Below are 23,462 nucleotides of genomic sequence, written 5' to 3'. Positions count from 1 at the left end.
CCTGTGGATTTTAATATGTAAATTTCCGCATATTTGTAAAATGTAATCCGCTTGGTGACTACTATAATCCGCTTATAATCCACTTTGTAAATCTGCTGCTAAAATCCGCGGCATATTCGACTCATTACAATGAGCCCGAATGGGTGAAATCCACGATGCCAATGCCATCCTGTGGATTTTAATATGTCAATTTGCGCATGTTTGTAAAATCTCATGCGCTTGCCGGCTACTATAATCCGCTTCATAAATCTGCTGCTAAAATATGCGGCATATTCGATTCATTACTACGAGCCTGAACGGGTGAAATCCACAGTGCCGGTGTCATACTGTGGATTTTAATATGTAAATTTCCGCATATTTGTAAAATTTCATCCGCTTGGTGACTACTATAATCCACTTAGTAAATATGCTGCTAAAATCCGCGGCATATTCGATTCATTACAATGAGCCTGAACGGGAGAAATCCATGATGACATTGTCATCCTATACAATTTAATACGTCAATTTCTGCAAGTTTGTAAAATCTCATCCTCTTGGCGACTACTATAATCCGCTTCGGAAATCTGCTGCTAAAATCCGTGGTGTATTTGATTCATTGCTACGAGCGTGAATGGGTGAAATCCACAATGCCAGTGTCATCCTGTGGATTTTAATATGTAAATTTCCGCATACTTGTAAAATTTTATCCGCTTGGTGACTACTATAATCCGCTTATAATCCACTTTGTAAATCTGCTGCTAAAATCCGCGGCATATTCGATTCATTACAATGAGCCCGAATGGGTGAAATCCACGATGCCAATGCCATCCTGTGGATTTTAATATGTCAATTTGTGCATGTTTGTAAAATCTCATCCGCTTGCCGGCTACTATAATCCGCTTCGTAAATCTGCTGCTAAAATCCACGGCATATTCGATTCATTACTACGAGCCTGAACGGGTGAAATCCACAGTGCTGGTGTCATACTGTGGATTTTAATATGTCAATTTCTGCATGTTTGTAAAATTTCAGCTGCTTGGTGACTACTATAATCCGCTTCCTAAAACTGCTGCTAAAATCCGCAGCATTTTCCGCAATGCAAAAAAAAGCGACGGGGAGGTAGGGAGGTGGTGGTGGGGGGGGGGATAAAATGCTTAAAGTGAACACAATGTAAGGTGTGTTTTGTACAGTGTGTACAATGGCGGAGACGACGAGGAGGTGAAAGAGACGAATATAGAAGAGCGAGAGAGAAGGCAAGAGACAGGCAGAGACAGAGGCGAGAGGGAAGAGTGACAGGCGATGTCTCCCCCTGAGATCCTCCCTCCTACCTGCTCTGTACCTGGAGTAGTCAGAACAAGTAGGGACACATTGGCCTCCACACTGGATGGGATGATCGCACAGAGTCTCTGCCTCTCACTCCTTTGGGGTTAAGAGATAATCCCTCTCCATTCCTCTCTCCCTCCATCTCGCCCCTTCTCCTCCATGGATCCGGGCGGCTTCCACCCTGCACTGTTTTTACAAGCGAACCCGCTGCTCTATGGTTAGAGTGAACCATGCAATTGCTGGGATATCATATACTCTGAGCGCGGCGCTCGCTCATTTTTTCAGAACTTTATATGGATCGTGCTCGTGTCTAGACCATGCACAGACACTCCCGGAGGTGGATTTTCTATGTGTTTCTCTGTTTCGGGATCATCTACATGAAACTAGGGTGAGTTACCTGAAAAATCATCGCCGACATATTCCGCAGCGATGTACACGGCGCAGCGATGTAGCAGATCTGAGTGCGGCACCGCACTCATAGGATCGACTCTTTCCTCTGTTCTATCACCCAGTCACACCTGTCCTCGCCGGAGAGAAGCTCGACATCTCATTTCCCAGTATATACCGGGTCACTGACGTATTACACTGGGAAAGTCTCGCACCTACGACAACATTTTATTTCATACATATGACTAACTCAGCTCTGCTACATCTGACGAAAAGAGCAAGTTTCAGGAACTCATCTCTAATATGTGCGGCAAACTCAGCACTGCTATATCTGACACTCATCTGTTATATATGACAAACTCAGCTCTGCTATATCTGATACTCATCTATGTTATATGCGGCAAACTCAGCCCTGCTACATCTGATACTCATTATGTTATATATGACAAACTCAGCTCTGCTACATCCGATACTCATCTATGTAATATATGACAAACTCAGCTCTGCTATATCTGATACTCATCTATGTTATATATGACAAACTCAGCTCTGCTATATCTGACACTCATCTGTTATATATGACAAACTCAGCTCTGCTATATCTGATACTCATCTATGTTATATATGACAAACTCAGCCCTGCTACATCTGACACTCATTATGTTATATATGACAAACTCAGCTCTGCTACATCTGATACACATCTATGTTATATATGACAAACTCAGCCCTGCTACATCTGATACTCATTATGTTATATATGACAAACTCAGCTCTGCTACATCTGATACACATCTATGTTATATGCGGCAAACTCAGCTCTGCTTTATCTGATACTCACCTATGTTATATATGACAAACTCAGCTCTGCTATATCTGATACTCATCTATGTAATATATGACAAACTCAGCTCTGCTATATCTGATATTCATCCCAGTTATATATATTACTAACTCAGCTCTGCTACATCTGATGAAAAGAGCAAGTTTCCGGAACTCATCTCTGTTATATATGATATTCATCCCTGTTATATATATTACAAACTCAACCCTGCTACATTTGACACTCATCTATGTTATATATGACAAACTCAGCTTTGCTACATCCAATATTCATCCCTGCTATATATGTTACAAACTCAGATCTGCTATATCTGAAACTCATCTATGTTATTTGTGACAACTTAGCTCTGCTATATCCGACGCTCATCTCTGTTATATAAGTTACAACCTCAGTTCTGCTATATATGACAATCAACTCTGTCAGCGCTGCTACATCTAAAAAATCCTGTAACATAAGATACTCTTCTCTGCTACATGTGACAAATTCAGCTCTGTTATATTTGACATTCTCACTTCTGCTGCATCTGACAACCTGATATCTATGACATTTCACAAACTCCTCTCTGTTATACAGTGTGTGCAGCTCAGTTCTGTATGTGACAAACTCAGCTCTGCTACATGGGACAAATTCATCCCTACTACATCAGACGCATCTCTATGATATGTGACTAGCAGCTACATCCAGCACACCTAGCCCTGCTACATCTGACATCTATATCCAACAAGCACAACTCTGCTGCATCCAGCACAGTTCTGCTACATCTGACAAATGCAGTTCTGCTACATCTGATAGACACAGATCTGCTACATCTGACCGACACAGATCTGCTACATCTGACCGACACAGATCTGCTACATCTGACCGACACAGATCTGCTACATCTGACCGACACAGATCTGCTACATCAGATAGACATAGATCTGCTACATCTGATAGACACAGATCTGCTACATCAGATAGACACAGATCTGCTACATCTGATAGACCCAGATCTGCTACATCTCATAGACACAGATCTGCTACATCAGATAGACATAGGTCTGCTACATCTGACCGACACAGATCTGCTACATCAGATAGACATAGATCTGCTACATCTGACCGACACAGATCTGCTACATCTGATAGACACAGATCTGCTACATCAGATAGACACAGATCTGCTACATCTGATAGACCCAGATCTGCTACATCAGATAGACATAGGTCTGCTACATCTGACCGACACAGATCTGCTACATCAGATAGACATAGATCTGCTACATCTGACCGACACAGATCTGCTACATCTGATAGACACAGATCTGCTACATCTCATAGACACAGATCTGCTACATCAGATAGACACAGATCTGCTACATCAGATAGACATAGGTCTGCTACATCTGACCGACACAGATCTGCTACATCTGATAGACACAGATCTGCTACATCTCATAGACACAGATCTGCTACATCAGATAGACACAGATCTGCTACATCAGATAGACATAGGTCTGCTACATCTGACCAACATAGATCTGCCAGATCTGCTACATCAGATAGACATAGGTCTGCTACATCTGACCAACATAGATCTGCTACACCTGACCAACATAGATCTGCTACATCTGACCGACACAGATCTGCTACATCTGACCGACACAGATCTGCTACATCTGATAGACATAGATCTGCTACATCTGACCAACACAGATCTGCTACATCTTACCAACACAGATCTGCTACATCTTACCAAATGAGCCCTTTAACCTCAGACAAACTCAGCACTGCTGCATCTAACAAACATTGTTCTGCGACATCTGACAAAATCAGCTCTGCTATATCTGACCAACCTTACCCTTTTACATTTAACAAATTCAGCTCTGCTACATCAGACCTCCTCAGCTCATCACTTTCTTTGCCTACTGACTGATCTGTGAGCTTTTGCATAAGTCTTGACCCCCCAGTGGCTGTCCTTCTGACCTCCATATATGCGACACTCTCGCCTCTGTAGGTGACACTACACATTGCCGGCAGTCGCTTTCATGCTTTCCGCACCGGCCTGACCTGCTGATTGTTCACACCTGACATTCCATCCGTCTGCCTACAATATTAGATGAAAATGCAGGTATAATGATAATGTCAAGCAATCGCATACATAGCAATTCCCTAAATACAGTTATTCCACGTCCTGACATCCTCCAGCAGGGTCTGTGACATCCCACCAGTCTATACTCTCAGGTCAATTACCTGCATTGTGAGATTTAATGTAAAGTTCTTACATTTTGGACAATTGCATAAATAGCAATTCCATAAAATAATGGTGTTCTCAAAAAAGTTGTGTCTTTCCTGACTATTTTGTTCTTGTGCGAGATGATCATTTTTGGAAAATACAAAATATAATTTTGCGATACTCTGCTGGGAGAGGTTGACTCTATATGTGGCCACCCAGTGGTCGTGATGTGGATTGCGGTCATATCGGGCAATTGTTAGTCATGCGATTGACTCCTATGATCCGCTTCTGCATCTTCAACTTAAAAGTGATGCTTAATAGAGCTCCCTTTTTTGTGATACAGAGCTCCACAGCCCTTACATAAGCTTACAGGAAAATAATAATAATTTTTGCTACCTGCAGACACCACTAGGGGGAGCATAAGAGCTCAGCGCATACTTTGTTATCATTGAGCTCTATGTACAACCAGTATGCACTCAGCTCATGAGCTCCATCTAGTGGTGGCTGCAGGAAGAATTTTATTAACTTGTATCTTGTGCAAATTGTCAGTCGTGCATGCGACTACTATGATCTGCTTCTGCAGCTTCAATACCTACCCTTTAAATAGGAACTACAGAGTTTATTTTTGTCCTGAAGCAGAGCTCTAAATCCCCTGCTCAGACATAGAGCCAATAAACAAAACTCTGGCTCACCACTAGAGGGAGCTTACTGTATTCTGTGTTTTCATTGATATCTATGTGTAACCAGTATACGGTCAGCTCATGAGCTCCCTCTAGTGGTGTATGCAGAATTTTATTAACTACCTGTATGTACATAAAATTGAGCTCCCTCTAGTGGTGTATGCAGAATGTTATTTACCTGTATGTAGATAAAAAATGTTAGTCATGTATGGCTAATATGATCAGCTTCTCCATCTTTAATGCTTACCTTTTAATATCTTTAAACTAGGTCCAACGAAGCATATTTTTGATCTGATACAAAGCTCCAAATCTCCTACGCAGATGTAATAGTTAAAAAATTACAATTCTGTCTCACCACTAGAGGGAGCTCATAGACTGACTGCATACTGGTTGTCCATAGAAAGTAAAGATAATATGGTTAGCAGTAAGCTCCCTCTAGTGGTGAGCCAGAATTTGAAAAATAGGTCGAACAGAGCTTATTTTTGTCTAATATATAAGCTGCAAATCTCCTGCACAGTCGTAGAGATGAATAATAAAATTCTGGCTCACCACTAGAGGGAGCTTAGAAAGTGACTGCATAATGTGTTATCATTAGGATCTATGTAAACCCAGTATGCAGTCAGCTCATAGGCTCCCTCTAGTGGTGGCTTCAGGCTGAAATAATGTTATTACCTACCTACATGTAAAAGCGAATTGTTAGTCGTATGATCTGCTAATATGTTCAGCTTTACCTAAAAGCAAATTTCTACCTTTTAAAATAGATCTAACAGGTTTGTTTTTTTAACAGATACAGAATTCCAAATCTCCTGCACAGAGTTGAGTTAAATATTAAAACGCTTTCTCACCACTAGAGGGAGCTCGGGAGCTTACTGCATACTCTATTCCCATTGAGGTCTATGCATAACCAGTATGCAGTCAGCTCATAAGCTCCCTCTAGTGGTGAGCCAGATTTTTTTTTTATTTATCTCTAAGTCTGTGTAGGAGATTGAAAAAAAACAAACCCTGTGGGATATATTATAAGCATGTTAAAAAGTAGAAATTAGTTTTTAGCTGAAGCTGATCATATTAGTCAATTGCACAACTAAGAATTTGCATTTACATACTGGTAATTAATAAAAATCTGTCTGCCTGCAGCCACCACTAGAGGGAGCTGAGGAGCTTACTGCATACTGTATTACCATTGAGCTCATAAGCTCCCTCTAGTGGTGAACCAGAGTTTTACTATTTAGCACTATGTCTACGCAGAAGATTTGGAGCTCTGTTTCAGAAGAAAAAGGTTAAGTATGGAAATTCTCTTAAAGTTTCTTTGGAGATAGCCACCTGGGCTGCAGGTATACTCCATGCTGGGCCACCCTGATACCTGATCACAATGACTGTGCGCTCCACAGTATGTATTTCTTTCTCCCTCTCTTTTTTTTTGCCAAGTTTCCTTCCTTGGTGCCCTTATTAATATGCCGTGTGTAGAAGGCTGAGTTGATTTTCCACATTCCTGAGTTGTAGCTGAGTCTTTACCTGTTTTGTTGCAAACACTACAAGGAAAAAAAAAACCTAAAGAATGAAAGAGATCTGCCTCGTGGCTATTTCTATGATTAAAATTGAGGCTGAGCTGTCGCACTGCATCTGTGTCAGGTGGACTGGAGATATAAGCAGCAGATAATGGCAGAATACAGGGCCTGTCACCTGGATGCTCTCTAGCGCCACCTATTGGAGGACAGGCTCATAGGACTGACGCTTATGCAGCATTCACACGTCCTTCGTTATATCCCTGTAAGGCTAGTTTCACACTAGCGTTAACTGCAATACATCGCAAATGCGTCGTTTTTGCGAAACGCCGCATCCAGCAAAAGTTTTTGCTGGATACGTTGTTTCGTCATAGAGTAACATTAGCGACGCATTTGCGACGCATTTGCGACGCATTTCCAAACGGTGAATGCGTTTGGCGGCGTTTGGGCGTATGGTAGCGGTCCGTCGGGAGAAAAAAACGTTACATGTAACGTTTTTTGCTCCCGACGGTCCGCTTTTTCCGACCGCGCATGCGCAGTCGGAACTCCGCCCCCACCTCCCCGCACTTCCCCGCACATCACAATGGGGCAGCGGATGCGTGGGAAATATGCATCCGCTGCCCCCGTTGTGCGGCGGAGACCACACTAGCGTCGGGAACGTCGGCCCGACGCGCAGCGACGGGTTGTTCCCGACGCTAGTGTGAAAGTAGCCTTAATTAGAATCCGTATATGGTCATGTACAATGGATGTGTGGATGCAACCTTATAGTTGAATCTGTAGGAACATAAAGAGTCATTTTCATTTTTTTTCATAAATCAATAGTACACATAAAAATAAGCAGCTTTGTAGTATATCTAATCAGAGAACTCTGCATCTTTCACCTCCTATACTGATCTTAACCCCTTCACCCCCAAGGGTGGTTTGCACGTTAATGACCGGGCCAATTTTTACAATTCTGACCACTGTCCCTTTATGAGGTTATAACTCTGGAACGCTTCAACGGATCTTGGCGATTCTGACATTGTTTTCTCGTGACATATTGTACTTCATGATAGTGATAAAATTTATTCGATATAATTTGCGTTTATTTGTGAAAAAAAACGAATATTTGGCGAAAATTTTGAAAATTTCGCAATTTTCCAACTTTGAATTTTTATGCCCTTAAATCACAGACATATGTCACGCAAAATACTTAATAAGTAACATTTCCCACATGTCTACTTTACATCAGCACAATTTTGGAACCAAAATTTTTTTTTGTGACGGAGTTATAAGGGTTAAAAGTTGACCAGCAATTTCTCATTTTTACAACACCATTTTTTTTAGGGACCACATCTCATTTGAAGTCATTTTGAGGGGTCTATATGATAGAAAATACCCAAGTGTGACACCATTCTAAAAACTGCACCCCTCAAGGTACTCAAAACCACTTTCAAGAAGTTTATTAACCCTTCAGGTGTTTCACAGAAATTTTTGGAATGTTTAAATAAAAATGAGCATTTAACTTTTTTTCACAAAAAAATTATTTCAGCTCCAATTTGTTTTATTTTACCAATGGTAACAGGAGAAAATAGACCCCAAAATTTGTTGTACAATTTGTCCTGAGTACGCTGATACCCCATATGTGGGGGTAAACCACTGTTTGGGCGCATGGCAGAGCTCGGAAGGAAAGGAGCGCCATTTGACTTTTCAATGCAAAATTGACCGGAATTGAGATGGGACGCCATGTTGCATTTGGAGAGCCCCTGATGTGCCTAAACATTGAAACCCCCCACAAGTGACACCATTTTGGAAAGTAGACCCCCTAAGGATCTTATCTAGATGTGTGGTGAGCACTTTGACCCAACAAGTGCTTCACAGAAGTTTATAATGCAGAGCCGTAAAAATAAAAAATCATATTTTTTCACAAAAATGATCTTTTCGCCCCCAATTTTTTATTTTCCCAAGGGTAAGAGAAGAAATTGGACACCAAAAATTGTTGTGCAATTTGTCCTGAGTACGCTGATACCCCATATGTGGGTGTAAACTATTGTTTGGGCGCAGGGCAGAGCTCGGAAGGGAAGGAGCGCCATTTGACTTTTCAATGCAAAATTGACTGGAATTGAGATGGGACGCCATGTTGCATTTGGAGAGCCCCTGATGTGCCTAAACATTGAAACCCCCCCACAAGTGACACCATTTTGGAAAGTAGACCCCTTAAGGAACTTATCTAGATGTGTGTTGAGCACTTTGACCCAACAAGTGCTTCACAGAAGTTTATAATGCAGAGCCGTAAAAATAAAAAATCATATTTTTTCACAAAAATGATCTTTTCGCCCCCAATTTTTTATTTTCCCAAGGGTAAGAGAAGAAATTGGACACCAAAAATTGTTGTGCAATTTGTCCTGAGTACGCTAATACCCCATATGTGGGTGTAAACCATTGTTTGGGCGCAGGGCAGAGCTCGGAAGGGAAGGAGCGTCATTTGACTTTTCAATGCAAAATTGACTGGAATTGAGATGGGACGCCATGTTGCGTTTGGAGAGCCCCTGATGTGCCTAAACATTGAAACCCCCCACAAGTGACACCATTTTGGAAACTAGACCCCTTAAGGAACTTATCTAGATGTGTGGTGAGCACTTTGACCCAACAAGTGCTTCACAGAAGTTTATAATGCAGAGCCGTAAAAATAAAAAATCATATTTTTTCACAAAAATGATCTTTTCGCCCCCATTTTTTTATTTCCCCAAGGGTAAGAGAAGAAATTAGACCACAAAAGTTGTTGTACAATTTGTCCTGAGTACGACGATACCCCATATGTGGGGATAAACCACTGTTTGGGCGCATAGCAGAGCTCGGAAGGGAAGGAGCGCTATTTTACTTTTCAATGCAAAATTGACTGGAATTAAGATGGGATGCCATGTTGCGTTTGGAGAGCCCCTGATGTGCCTAAACATTAAAAACCCCCACAAATGACACCATTTTGGAAAGTAGACCCCCTAAGGAACTTATCTAGATGTGTTTTGAGAGCTTTGAACCCCCAAGTGTTTCACTACAGTTTATAACGCAGAGCCGTGAAAATAAAAATTCTTTTTTTGTTCACAAAAATGATTTTTTAGCCCCCAGTTTTGTATTTTCACAAGGGTATCAGGATACATTGGACCCCAAACGTTGTTGTCCAATTTGTCCTGAGTACGATGATACCCCATATGTGGGGGGGAACCACTGTTTGGGCGCATGACAGAGCTCGGAAGGGAAGGAGCGCCATTTGGAATGCAGACTTAAATGGATTGGTCTGCAGGCGTCACGTTGCATTTGCAGAGCCCCTGATGTACCCAAACAGTACAAACCCCCAACAAGTGACCCCATATTGGAAACTAGACCCCCCCAAGGAACTTATCTAGATGTGTTGTGAGAACTTTGAACCCCCAAGTGTTTCACTACAGTTTACAACGCAGAGCCGTGAAAATAAAAAATCTTTTTTTTCCCACAAAACTTATTTTTTGGCCCCCAGTTTTGTATTTTCCCAAGGGTAGCAGGAGAAATTGGACCCCAAAAGATGATGTCCAATTTGTCCTGAGTACGCTGATACCCCATATGTTGGGGTAAACCCCTGTTTGGGCACACGGGAGAGCTCTGAAGGGAAGGAGCACTGTTTTCCTTTTTCAACGCAGAATTGGCTGGAATTCAGATCGGATGCCATGTCCCGTTTGGAGAGCCCCTGATGTGCCTAAACAGTGGAAACCCCCCAATTATAACTGAAACCCTAATCCAAACACACCCCTTACCCTAATCCCAACAGTAACCCTAACCACTCCTCTAACCCAGACACACCAACCCTATTCCCAACCATAAATGTAATCCAAACCCTAACCCTATCTTTAGCCCCAACCCTAGCCCCAACCCTAGCCCTAACCCTAGCAATAACCCTAGCCCTATCACTAGCCCTAACACTAGCCATAACACTAGCCCTAACCCTAGCCCTAACCCTAGCCCCAACCCTAGCCCCAACCCTAGCCCCAACCCTAGCCCCAACCCTAACCCTAGCCCTAACCCTAACCCTAGCCCTAACCCTTGCCCTAACCCTTGCCCTAACCCTAACCTGTCATGATTCCCAATGGCAGGGACTTAGGCAAAAAACGGACAAGCTCTAGGAAGGATGGTATCTTAGGTAACCGCGATACTGAACCTAACACGCAACTAAAAATAGCCAGGGGGTGTGCCTACGTTGTCTCTAGACACCTCGCGCCAGCCGGAGAACTAACTACCCCTAATAGAGGAATACACAGACCTGACTTGCCTCCAGGGAAACCCCAAAGGTTATAGTAGCCCCCCACATATAATAACGGTTAGGTAAGAGGAAAACACAAACGCAGTATGAATATAGATTCAGCAAAGCGAGGCCCTCTGACTAGATAGCGGAATATACCAAAGAGAACTTCGCGGTCACCTCAAAACCCTGAACAGCCATCCTGGAATTACCTTAACTCCGTTGTCAACTCATGACACCGGAGTAGCAATTCCAGATCACTAGAGCTTCCAGCCGCACGAGATTTGAAAATGCATGCTGGACAAAACAAACACAAAAGCCAAAAATTCAACTTAGCTGACTTGCAGACTTGGAGCAGGAAGCAAGCAACAAGGTGCTCTGATAACATTGATTGCCGGCACTGCAATGACTGGGAAGCCAGACTAAATAGGAGACTCCCAATTTCCTAATGGAAACAGGTGCACTGGAAAAAACAAGACACCAGTCAACCAGTACCACCAGTAACCACCAGAGGGAGCCCAAAAACAGAATTCACAACACTAACCCTAGCCCTAACTCTAGTCCTAACTCTAGCCCTAACCCTAACCCTAACCCTAATGGGAAAATGGAAATAAATACATTTTTGAATTTTTTTATTTTTCCCTAACTAAGGGGGTGATGAAGGGGGGTTTGATTTACTTTTATAGTGGGTTTTTTAGCGGATTTTTATGATTGGCAGCCATCACACACTGAAAGACGCTTTTCATTGCAAAAAATATTTTTGGCGTTACCACATTTTGAGAGCTGTAATTTTTCCATATTTGAGTCCACAGAGTCATGTGAAATCTTGTTTTTTGCGGGACGAGTTGACGTTTTTATTGGTTACATTTTCAGACACGTGACATTTTTTGATCGCTTTTTATTCCGATTTTTGTGAGGTAGAGTGATCAAAAACCAGCTATTCATGAATTTCTTTTGGGGGAGGCGTTTATACCATTCCGCGTTTGGTAAAATTGATAAAGCAGTTTTATTCGTCGGGTCAGTACGATTACAGCGATACCTCATTTATATCATTTTTTTTATGTTTTGAAAAAATAATTATTTTGGTATCGCTTTATTCTCAGGACTATAACTTTTTTATTTTTTTGCTGATGATGCTGTATGGCGGCTCGTTTTTTGCGGGACAAGATGACGTTTTCAGCGGTACCATGGTTATTTATATCAGTCTTTTTGATCGCGTGTTATTCCACTTTTTGTTCGGCGGTATGATAATAAAGCGTTGTTTTTTGCCTCGTTTTTTTTTTTTTTTTCTTACGGTGTTTACTGAAGGGGTTAACTAGTGGGCCAGTTTTATAGGTTGGGTCGTTACGGACGCGGCGATACTAAATATGTGTACTTTTATTGTTTTTTTTATTTTATTTAGCTAAAGAAATGTATTTATGGGAATAATATATATATTTTTTTTTCTTTATTTAGGATATTTTTTTATTTTTTTTTTACACACATGTGGGGAATTTTTTTTTTACTTTTTTACTTTGTCCCAGGGGGGGACATTACAGATCATTGATCTGACAGTGTGCACAGCACTCTGTCAGATCGACGATCTGCTGTGCAGGGCTGCAGGCTTACCAGCGCCTGCTCTGAGCAGGCACTCGGTAAGCCACCTCCCTCCCTGCAGGACCCAGATGCCGCGGCCATCTTGGATCCGGGACCTGCGGCGAGGAGGGAGGTAGGAGACCCTCGGAGCAACGCGATCACATCGCGTTGCTCTGGGGGTCTCAGGGAAGCCCGCAGGGAGCCCCCTCCCTGCGCGATGCTTCCCTATACTGCCGGTACACCGCGATCATGTTTGATCGTGGTGTGCCGGGGGTTAATGTGCCGGGGGCGGTCCGTGACCGCTCCTGGCACATAGTGCCGGATGTCAGCTGCGATATGCAGCTGACACCCGGCCGCGATCGGCCGCGCTCCCCCCGTGAGCGCGGCCGATCGGCTATGACGTACTATCCCGTCGAGGGTCAGATAGGCCCAGGTCACCTCGACGGGATAGTACGTCTAAGGTCACAGAAGGGTTAAGCTCTCAAAATTCTTATTTCACCGTTAAACGTGTCTACAGTAAAGACAGACTTTCCCATTACTGAGATAGGAGATGACAGTTTGTGCTTATAACGTTTTATGGAGAACTGTAACTATCATTTCAGAAGAGACTGCAGCCCTCTATTTGTGTTTGCCTCTAGCTCCTCCCTAGAATGTCTGTTTCTCCCTTTAGCTCCTCCCTAGAATGTCTGCACCTGCCTGTAGCTCCTGCCTAGAATATCTACCAGCCTCTAGCTCTTCTCTAGAATGCCTATAGCAGCCTGTAGCTCCTCCCTAGGATGTCTGTGTCTGCCTCTAGCTCCTCCCTAGAATGTCCGTGTCTGCCTCTAGCTCCTCCCTAGAATGTCTGTCTCTAGCTCCTCCCTAGAATGTCCATGTCTGCCTCTAGCTCCTCCCTAGAATGTCTGTGTCTGCCCCTAGCTCCTCCCTAGTATGTCTCCCTCTAGCTCCTCCCTAGAATGTCTGTGTCTGCCTCTAACTTTTCCCTAGAATGTCTGTGTCTGCCTCTAACTCCTCCCTAGAATGTCTGTGTCTGCCTCTAGCTCCTCCCTAGAATGTCTGATTGTCCCTCTAGCTCCTCCCTAGAATGTCTGTGTCTGCCTCTAACTTCTCCTTAGAATATCTGTGTCTGCTTCTAACTCCTCCCTAGAATGTCTGTGTCTGTCTCTAGCTCCTCCCTAGAATGTCTGTGTCTGCCTCTAGCTCCTCCCTAGAATGTCTGTGACTGCCTCTAACTCCTCCCTAGAATGTCTGTGTCTGCCTCGAGCTCCTCCCTAGAATGTCTGTCTCTAGCTCCTCCCTAGACTGTCTGTGTCTGCCTGTAGCTCCTCCCTAGAATGTCTGTGTCTGCCTCTAGCTCCTCCCTAGAATGTCTGTGTCTGTCTCTAGCTCCTCCCTAGAATGTCTGTGTCTGCCTCTAACTTATCCCTAGAATGTCTGTGTCTGCCTCTAGTACCTCCCTAGAATGTGTGTCTGCCTCTAGCTCCTCCCTAGAATGTCTGTGTCTGCCTCTAGCTCCTCCCTAGAATATCTGTGTCTGCCTCTAGCTTCTCCCTAGAATGTCTGCGTCTGCCTCTAGCTCCTCCCTAGAATGTCTGTCTGCCTCTAGCTCCTCCCTAGAATGTCTGTGTCTGCCTCTAGCTCCTCCCTAGAATATCTGCGTCTGCCTCTAGCTTCTCCCTAGAATGTCTGCGTCTGCCTCTAGCTCCGCCCTAGAATGTCTGTGTCTGCCTCTAGCTCCTCCCTAGAATGTCTATGTCTGCCTCTAGCTCCTCCCTAGAATGTCTGTGCCTCTAACTCCTCCCTAGAATGTCTGTGTCTGCCTCTAGCTCCTCCCTAAAATGTCTGTGTCTGCCTCTAGCTCCTCCCTAGAATGTCTGCGTCTGCCTCTAGCTCCTCCCTAAAATGTCTGTGTCTGCCTGTAGCTCCTCCCTAGAATGTCTGGGTCTGCCTCTAGCTCCTCCCTAGAATGTCTGTCTGCCTCTAGCTCCTCCCTAGAATGTGTCTGCCTCTAGCTCCTCCCTAGAATGTCTGCGTCTGCCTCTAGCTCCTCCCTAGAATGTCTGTGTCTGCCTGTAGCTCCTCCCTAGAATGTCTGCGTCTGCCTCTAGCTCCTCCCTAGAATGTCTGTGTCTGCCTCTAGCTCCTCCCTAGAATGTCTGTGTCTGCCTCTAGCTCCTCCCTAGAATGTGTCTGCCTCTAGCTCCTCCCTAGAATGTCTGCGTCTGCCTCTAGTTCCTACCTAGAATGTCTGTCTGCCTCTAGCTCCTCCCTAGAATGTCTGTGTCTGCCTCTAGCTCCTCCCTAGAATGTCTGCATCTGCCTGTAGCTCCTCCCTAGAATGTCTGTGTCTGCCTCTAGCTCCTCCCTAGAATGTCTGTCTGCCTCTAGCTCCTCCCTAGAATGTCTGCGTCTGCCTGTAGCTCCTCCCTAGAATGTCTGTGTCTGCCTCTAGCTCCTCCCTAGAATGTCTGTGTCTGCCTCTAGCTCCTCCCTACAATGTGTCTGCCTCTAGCTCCTCCCTAGAATGTCTGCGTCTGCCTCTAGCTCCTCCCTAGAATGTCTGTGTCTGCCTCTAGCTCCTCTCTAGAATGTCTGTGTCTGCCTCTAGCTCCTCCCTAGAATGTCTGTCTGCCTCGAGCTCCTCCCTAGAATGTATGTGTCTGCCTCTAACTCCTCCCTAGAATGTCTGCGTCTGCCTCTAGCTCCTCCCTAGAATGTCTGTCTGCCTCTAGCTCCTCCCTAGAATGTCTGTGTCTGCCTGTAGCTCCTCCCTAGAATGTCTGTGTCTGCCTCTAGCTCCTCCCTAGAATGTCTGTGTCTGCCTGTAGCTCCTCCCTAGAATGTCTGTGTCTGCCTGTAGCTCCTCCCTAGAATGTCTGTGTCTGCCTCTAGCTCCTCCCTAGAATGTCTGTGTCTGCCTCTAGCTCCTCCCTAGAATGTCTGTGTCTGCCTCTAGCTCCTCCCTAGAATGTCTGTGTCTGCCTCTAACTCCTCCCTAGAATGTCTGCGTCTGCGTCTGCCTCTAGCTCCTCCCTAGAATGTGTCTGCCTCTAGCTCCTCCCTAGAATGTCTGTGTCTGCCTGTAGCTCCTCCCTAGAATGTCTGTGTCTGCCTCTAGCTCCTCCCTAGAATGTCTGTGTCTGCCTCTAGCTCCTCCCTAGAATGTATGTGTCTGCCTCTTGCTCCTCCCTAGAATGTCTGTGTCTGCCTGTAGCTCCTCCCTAGAATGTCTGTGTCTGCCTGTAGCTCCTCCCTAGAATGTCTGTGTCTGCCTCTAGCTCCTCCCTAGAATGTCTGTGTCTGCCTCTAGCTCCTCCCTAGAATGTCTGTGTCTGCCTCTAGCTCCTCCCTAGAATGTCTGTGTCTGCCTCTAGCTCCTCCCTAGAATGTATGTGTCTGCCTCTAGCTCCTCCCTAGAATGTCTGTGTCTGCCTGTAGCTCCTCCCTAGAATGTCTGTGTCTGCCTGTAGCTCCTCCCTAGAATGTCTGTGTCTGCCTGTAGCTCCTCCCTAGAATGTCTGTGTCTGCCTGTAGCTCCTCCCTAGAATGTCTGTGTCTGCCTCTAGCTCCTCCCTAGAATGTCTGTGTCTGCCTCTAGCTCCTCCCTAGAATGTCTGATTCTGCCTCTAGCTCCTCCCTAGAATGTCTGATTCTCCCTCTAGCTCCTCCCTAGAATGTCTGTGTCTGCCTCTAGCTCCTCCCTAGAATGTCTGTGTCTGCCTGTAGCTCCTCCCTAGAATGTCTGTGTCTGCCTCTAGCTCCTCCCTAGAATGTCTGTGTCTGCCTCTAGCTTCTCCCTAGAATGTCTGTGTCTGCCTGTAGCTCCTCCCTAGATTGTCTGATTCTGCCTCTAGCTCCTCCCTAGAATGTCTGATTCTGCCTCTAGCTCCTCCCTAGAATGTCTGTGTCTGCCTCTAGCTCCTCCCTAGAATGTCTGTGTCTGCCTCTAGCTCCTCCCTAGAATGTCTGTGTCTGCCTCTAGCTCCTCCCTAGAATATCTGTGTCTGCCTCTAGCTCCTCCCTAGAATGTCTGTGTCGGCCTCTAGCTCCTCCCTAGAATGTCTGTGTCTGCCTCTAGCTCCTCCCTAGAATGTCTGATTCTGCCTCTAGCTCCTCTTCTATTATCTACAGTGCCTACAAGTAGTATTCAACCCCCTGCAGATTTAGCAGGTTTAATAAGATGCAAATAAGTTAGAGCCTTCAAACTTCAAACAAGAGCAGGATTTATTAACAGATGCATAAATCTTACAAACCAAAAAGTTTTGTTGCTCAGTTAAATTTTTATAAATTTTAAACATAAAAGTGTGGGTCAATTATTATTCAACCCCTAGGTTTAATATTTTGTGGAATAACCTTTGTTTGCAATTACAGCTAATAATCATCTTTTATAAGACCTGATCAGGCCGGCACAGGTCTCTGGAGTTATCTTGGCCCACTCCTCCATGCAGATCTTCTCCAAGTTTTCTAGGTTCTTTGGGTGTCTCATGTGGACTTTAATCTTGAGCTCCTTCCACAAGTTTTCAATTGGGTTAAGGTCAGGAGACTGACTAGGCCACTGCAACACCTTGATTTTTTGCCTCTTGAACCAGGCCTTGGTTTTCTTGGCTGTGTGCTTTGGGTCGTTGTCTTGTTGGAAGATGAAATGACGACCCATCTTAAGATCCTTGATGGAGGAGCGGAGGTTCTTGGCCAAAATCTCCAGGTAGGCCGTGCTATCCATCTTCCCATGGATGCGGACCAGATGGCCAGGCCCCTTGGCTGAGAAACAGCCCCACAGCATGATGCTGCCACCACCATGCTTGACTGTAGGCATGGTGTTCTTGGGGTCGTATGCAGTGCCATCCAGTCTCCAAACGTCACGTTTGTGGTTGGCACCAAAGATCTCGATCTTGGTCTCATCAGACCAGAGAACCTTGAACCAGTCAGTCTCAGAGTCCTCCAAGTGATCATGAGCAAACTGTAGACGAGCCTTGACATGACGCTTTGAAAGTAAAGGTACCTTACGGGCTCGTCTGGAACGGAGACCATTGCGGTGGAGTACGTTACTTATGGTATTGACTGAAACCAATGTCCCCACTGCCATGAGATCTTCCCGGAGCTCCTTCCTTGTTGTCCTTGGGTTAGCCTTGACTCTTCGGACAAGCCTGGCCTCGGCACGGGAGGAAACTTTCAAAGGCTGTCCAGGCCGTGGAAGGCTAACAGTAGTTCCATAAGCCTTCCACTTCCGGATGATGCTCCCAACAGTGGAGACAGGTAGGCCCAACTCCTTGGAAAGGGATTTGTACCCCTTGCCAGCCTTGTGACCCTTCACGATCTTGTCTCTGATGGCCTTGGAATGCTCCTTTGTCTTTCCCATGTTGACCATGTATGAGTGCTGTTCAAAAGTTTGGGGAGGGTCTTAAATAGTCAGAAAAGGCTGGAAAAAGAGATAATTAATCCAAACATGTGAAGCTCATTGTTCTTTGTGCCTGAACTACTTCTTAATACTTTAGGGGAACCAAACAGAATTCTGGTGGGTTGAGGGGTTGAATAATAAATGACCCTCTGAAAAGACTTTTCACAATTGTAAAAAAAAATAAACAAAGAAATAACATTCTTTTTTGCTGCAATGCAGTTCACACTTCCAGGCTGATCTATAGTCCAAATGTCACAATGCCAAGTTAATTCCAAATGTGTAAACCTGCTAAATCTGCAGGGGGTTGAATACTACTTGTAGGCACTGTACCTGTAGCCTTGAAAGGATTGTTAAGAAAAGACCATTCAAAATTGTTTTGGGGAGAGTCACAAGGAGTGGACTGCTGCTGGAGTCATTGCTTAAAGAGCCACCACACACAGACGTCTCCAGGACATGGGCTACAAGTGTCGCACTCCTGTGTCAGCTGCTCATGACCAATAGACAACGCCAGAATCGTCTCACCTGGGCCAAGGAGAAGAAGAACTGGACTGTTGTCAGTGGTCCAAGGTGTTTTCAGATGAAAGTAAATTTTGCATTTAATTTGTAAATCAAGGTCCCAGAGTCTGGAGGAAGAGTGGAGAGACCACAATCCAAGCTGCTGGAGGTCTGGTGTGAAGTCTCCATAATCAGTGATGGTTTGGGAAGCCATGTCATCTGCTGGTGTAGGTCCACTGGGTTTTATCAAGACCAAAGTCAGCGCAGCCGTCTACAGGACATTTTAGAGCACTTCATGCTTCCCTCTGCCGACAAGCTTTTTGGAGATGGAAATGTCATTCTCCAGCAGGACTTGGCCCCTGTCCACACTGCCAAAAGTACCAATACCTGGTGTAAAAACAACAGTATCACTGGGCTTGATTGGCCAGAAAACTCGCCTGACCTTAACCCCATAGAGAATCTATGGAGTATTGTTAAGAGGAAGATGAGACACCAGACCCAACAATGCAGATGAGCTGAAGGCTGCTATCAAAGTAACCTGGGCTTCCATAACCCCTCAGCAGTGCCACAGGCTGATCGCCTCCATGCCACGCCGCATTGATGCAGTAATTGATGCACAAGGAGCCCCGACCAAGTATTGAGTGCATTTACTGAACATACATTTCAGTGGGACAACATTTCGGATTTTACAATCATTTTTCAAGCAGTATGATGTCATCTGCCGATGTAGCAGAGCTGAATATGGCATTTATCTCTTGATGTTGTTGTTTTGGACACCATGACTAAGAATGTATCTTAGTCATGATCTGCAGTCCTGTGTAAATACACAGACAAAACCTGCTGGGATATTACAATGGTTATTGCTAATCACTGGACAAACACAGCTCTGCTGCACAGATATAATGATTGATCTTCTGGTAGAGGCTGCGCTGTGTATAACATTTTAGAGCTTTAGAGGTCGCTGTATATAATGTCGTATTGTAGGCTGCTTTATATAGAAATATATTAGAGGGCGACATATATAAAGCACTGTATTATAGGCTGCTGGAAATGATTATATATTAAGAGCTTCTGTGTATAGAATAATATATTACAAGATGAGGTTTATTATAATGTACCAGTTAATATTACTTATTAAATAAGGTATTAGAGGCTATAATAAGGATGCTGTATATAGTCATGTTTTACAGACTATTGTATGTAATAATATAATGGAGGCTGCTGTATATAATATTAGAGGTTGCTGTATATAATAATATATTGGAGGCTGCTGTATGTAATAATATATTGGAGGCTGCTGTATATAATAATATATTAGAGGCTGCTGTATGTAATAATATATTGGAGGCTGCTGTATATAATAATATATTAGAGGCTGATGTATATAATAATATATTAGAGGCTGCTGTATATAATAATATATTGGAGGCTGACGTATATAAAAATATATTAGAGGCTGCTGAATATAATAATATATTGGAGGATGCTGTATATAATAATATATTGGAGGATGCTGTAAATAATAATATATTAGAGGCTGATGTATATAATTATATATTAGAGGCTGCTGTATATAATAATATATTAGAGGCTGCTGTATATAATAATATATTGGAGGCTGCTGTATATAATAATATATTGGAGGCTGACGTATATAAAAATATATTAGAGGCTGCTGTATATAATAATATATTGGAGGCTGCTATATATAATATTGGAGGCTGCTGTATATAAAAATATATTAGAGGCTGCTGAATATAATAATATATTGGAGGCTGCTGTATATAATAATATATTAGAGGCTGCTGTATATAATAATATATGAGAGGCTGCTGTATATAATACTAGAGGCTGCTGTATATAATATTAGAGGCTGCTGTATATAATATATTGGAGGCTGCTTTATATAATACTGGAGGCTGCTGTATATAGTAATATATTAGAGGCTGTTGTATATAATAATAGATTAGAGGCTGCTGTGTATAATAATATATTGGAGGCTGACGTATATAATTATATATTCGAGGCTGCTGTATATAATATTGGAAGCTGATGTATATAATTATATATTAGAGGCTGCTGTATATAATAATATATGAGAGGCTGCTGTATATAATACTAGAGGCTGCTGTATATAATAATATATTAGAGGCTGCTGTATATAATAATATATTAGAGGCTGACGTATATAATTATATATTCGAGGCTGCTGTATATAATATTGGAAGCTGATGTATATAATGATATATTAGAGGCTGCTGTATAGAATAATAAATTAGAGGCTACTGTATATAATAATATATTAGAGGCTGACGTATATAATTATATATTCGAGGCTGCTGTATATAATATATTGGAGGATGCTGTATATAATATATTGGAGGCTGCTTTATATAATACTGGAGGCTGCTGTATATAATAATATATTAGAGGCTGCTGTATATAATATATTAGAGGCTACTGTATATAATATATTAGAGGCTGCTTTATGTGGAGTCTAGAGGCCGTTGTTTTCATCCTTTGCTGCTTTAGTGTCTTTCGATCCTTCAGTCGGATGTTTCTACAGTTACTGGAGTACAATTATTAACTTTTCGTAAGTTTTTCAACTTTATTGACAAATATGTGACGTTCATGGAAAGGCTCAATATTTCCAGTGTTGCTCCTCATTTGTCAAGACAAGGACAAATCCCGAGTGATGGCCGCCCGTTTCTTGTCTCATCAGTGTTTATCACAGTTTCTGGGTTTTTCTTTGTTCCTTTTTCGAGGATTCACCGCAGGTTCTTACTGAGATCTGGGCAGTTTCCTGGACGTGAACCCAAAATGTAAAAGTTTTCACTTAGTTATCACTTTTGCCTTGTGACCTGGTCTCCATCACGCTGGAGACATCATTGTCCATCACCACATTGCTCCTGGAACGCTCCAGGAACGCTGGGAGAAGTTGCTCTTGCCTGCCTTCCTGAGCAAGCTCTGCACTGGTGGTAATCAGATCCCACTGCTGAATCCTCTTTTGGAAGCGATCGTGGACTTTCTTGGGCATCCCAAAGCCTTCTTCATAGTCAACTGATCATGTGCCTTGAAATTCTTAGTGATCGAAGAAAGGGTTGATTCAGGGGCAAGCTTACCAGCAGCAATGTCCTTGCCTGTAAAGCCCTTCTGATATAAAGTATTGATGACTTCACGTGTTTTCTTCGTGGTTGCCACGATTCACACAAAAAGACTCTGAGGCCGATTCATCAAAACTTTCATGTCAGAAAACTTGGAAAAAGTCACAAAAGTCACTTTGAAAAGTCACAACATTTTTGCACTATGAACAGAAAATTGTGTAAAAATGTTGTGACCTTTGACGTTTTCATGACAGTTCGGATAAGCTCCACCAAAATGGGTGGATTTTGGGAGAAGTCAGGTAGGGATTGGGGCATGGCCACGTGAAAAACAAAAATTTGTGTCAGTCTCAAAACTTTTGGCCACAACCTCACATATAATTATGTATTATTAGAGGCTGCTTTATATAATAGCATATTGGAGGCTGCCATATATTATTTTATGTTAGAGGCTGCTGTATATAATAATCTTAGCTACTAGGCAGTATATAATGAGTATATGGGCATTATATGACACCACTATATGTGACTAGTCTACTATTAGCAGTATCTTCTGGCATCTTCCCATGCACCGTGGTCATTGATTGGCCAGCTTGCTAATTGCAGTATCCTCACTATATGGCGGTATGAGCTGTATATCACATAGTCGACCTCCAGGTCATATCTTCCATATCCTGCATCATATAACATTACAGTGGGAATCTGATTGGTTGCCAAGGACAAAACCTCCACTACAAAGTGGTCACTGAAATGTCACATTGCACCTGCAGTAGCCACTGTGGCCTATAGATGGCGCTGATGCTTACACTGTGCTCATGTAATGTATATATATCTGCGGATATATCTGCAGGTATCACAGTGATAGCAGCGCCCAGTGTGCGGGTGACTGGGAGCAGCATGGCGGCTTCTTCCATCAGTGTAGGTGTAGAATCCTCCAGATGTGGAGGGAGCAGAGAGATCGTAGTAAGAAGGATGAGAGTGCGCACTGCCCAATCATCAGCCCCAAATCTCCAACAATGGCCCCGCACCGCTCATATCTATCCATCTATCTATCTATCTATCTATCTATCTATCTATCTATCTATTATCTATCTATTATCTATCTATCTTTTATCTATTATCTATTATCTATCTATCATCTATCTATTATCTATCTATTATCTATCTATCTTTTATCTATTATCTATTATCTATCTATCATCTATCTATTATCTATCTATTATCTATTATCTATCCATTTATCTATCTATCTATCTATCTATCTATCATCTATCTATTATCTATCTATTATCTATCTATCTATCTATCTATCTATCATCTATCTGTTATCTATCTTTTATCTATCTATTATCTATCTATCTTTTATCTATCTATCTATCTATCTATCTATCTATCTATCATCTATCTTTCTGTTATCTATCTATTATCTATCTATCTATCTTCAGTGCCTTGCGAAAGTATTCAGCCCCCTGAAACTTTTCAACCTTTTCCATGCTGCAAACATAAAGATACCAAATGTAAATTTTTGTTGCGCCCCTTTTGCTGCGATTACAAGTCACTTGGGGTATGTCTCTATCAGTTTTGTACATCGAGAGACTGAAATTCTTGCCCATTCCTACTTACTTGGCAAACAGCTCGAGCTCAGTAAGGTTTGATGGAGATCTTTGTGAACAGCAGTTTTCAGCTCTTTCCACAGATTCTCGATTGGATTGAGGTC

The 23,462-nt window shown here is 43.1% G+C and overlaps 1 protein-coding gene across 1 annotated transcript in view; it reads left to right on the top strand.

Moving 5' to 3' along the window:
* Positions 1-1,222: 1,222 nt before the first annotated feature.
* The window catches only part of WNT7B (Wnt family member 7B), a 135,140-nt gene continuing 112,900 nt past the window's right edge, over positions 1,223-23,462 (top strand). The window contains exon 1 of the mRNA XM_077266639.1: positions 1,223-1,690. Coding sequence (XP_077122754.1) covers positions 1,620-1,690 — 71 coding nt within the window. The 5' untranslated portion in view covers positions 1,223-1,619. The remainder of the gene's footprint in view (positions 1,691-23,462) is intronic.

Source organism: Ranitomeya variabilis, chromosome 5 (assembly GCF_051348905.1).
Source record: "Ranitomeya variabilis isolate aRanVar5 chromosome 5, aRanVar5.hap1, whole genome shotgun sequence".
In the NCBI taxonomy this organism is placed as follows: Eukaryota; Metazoa; Chordata; class Amphibia; order Anura; family Dendrobatidae; genus Ranitomeya; species Ranitomeya variabilis.
The sequence above is the reverse complement of the archived record's forward strand: the minus strand, read 5'-3'. Positions and strand labels throughout refer to the sequence as shown.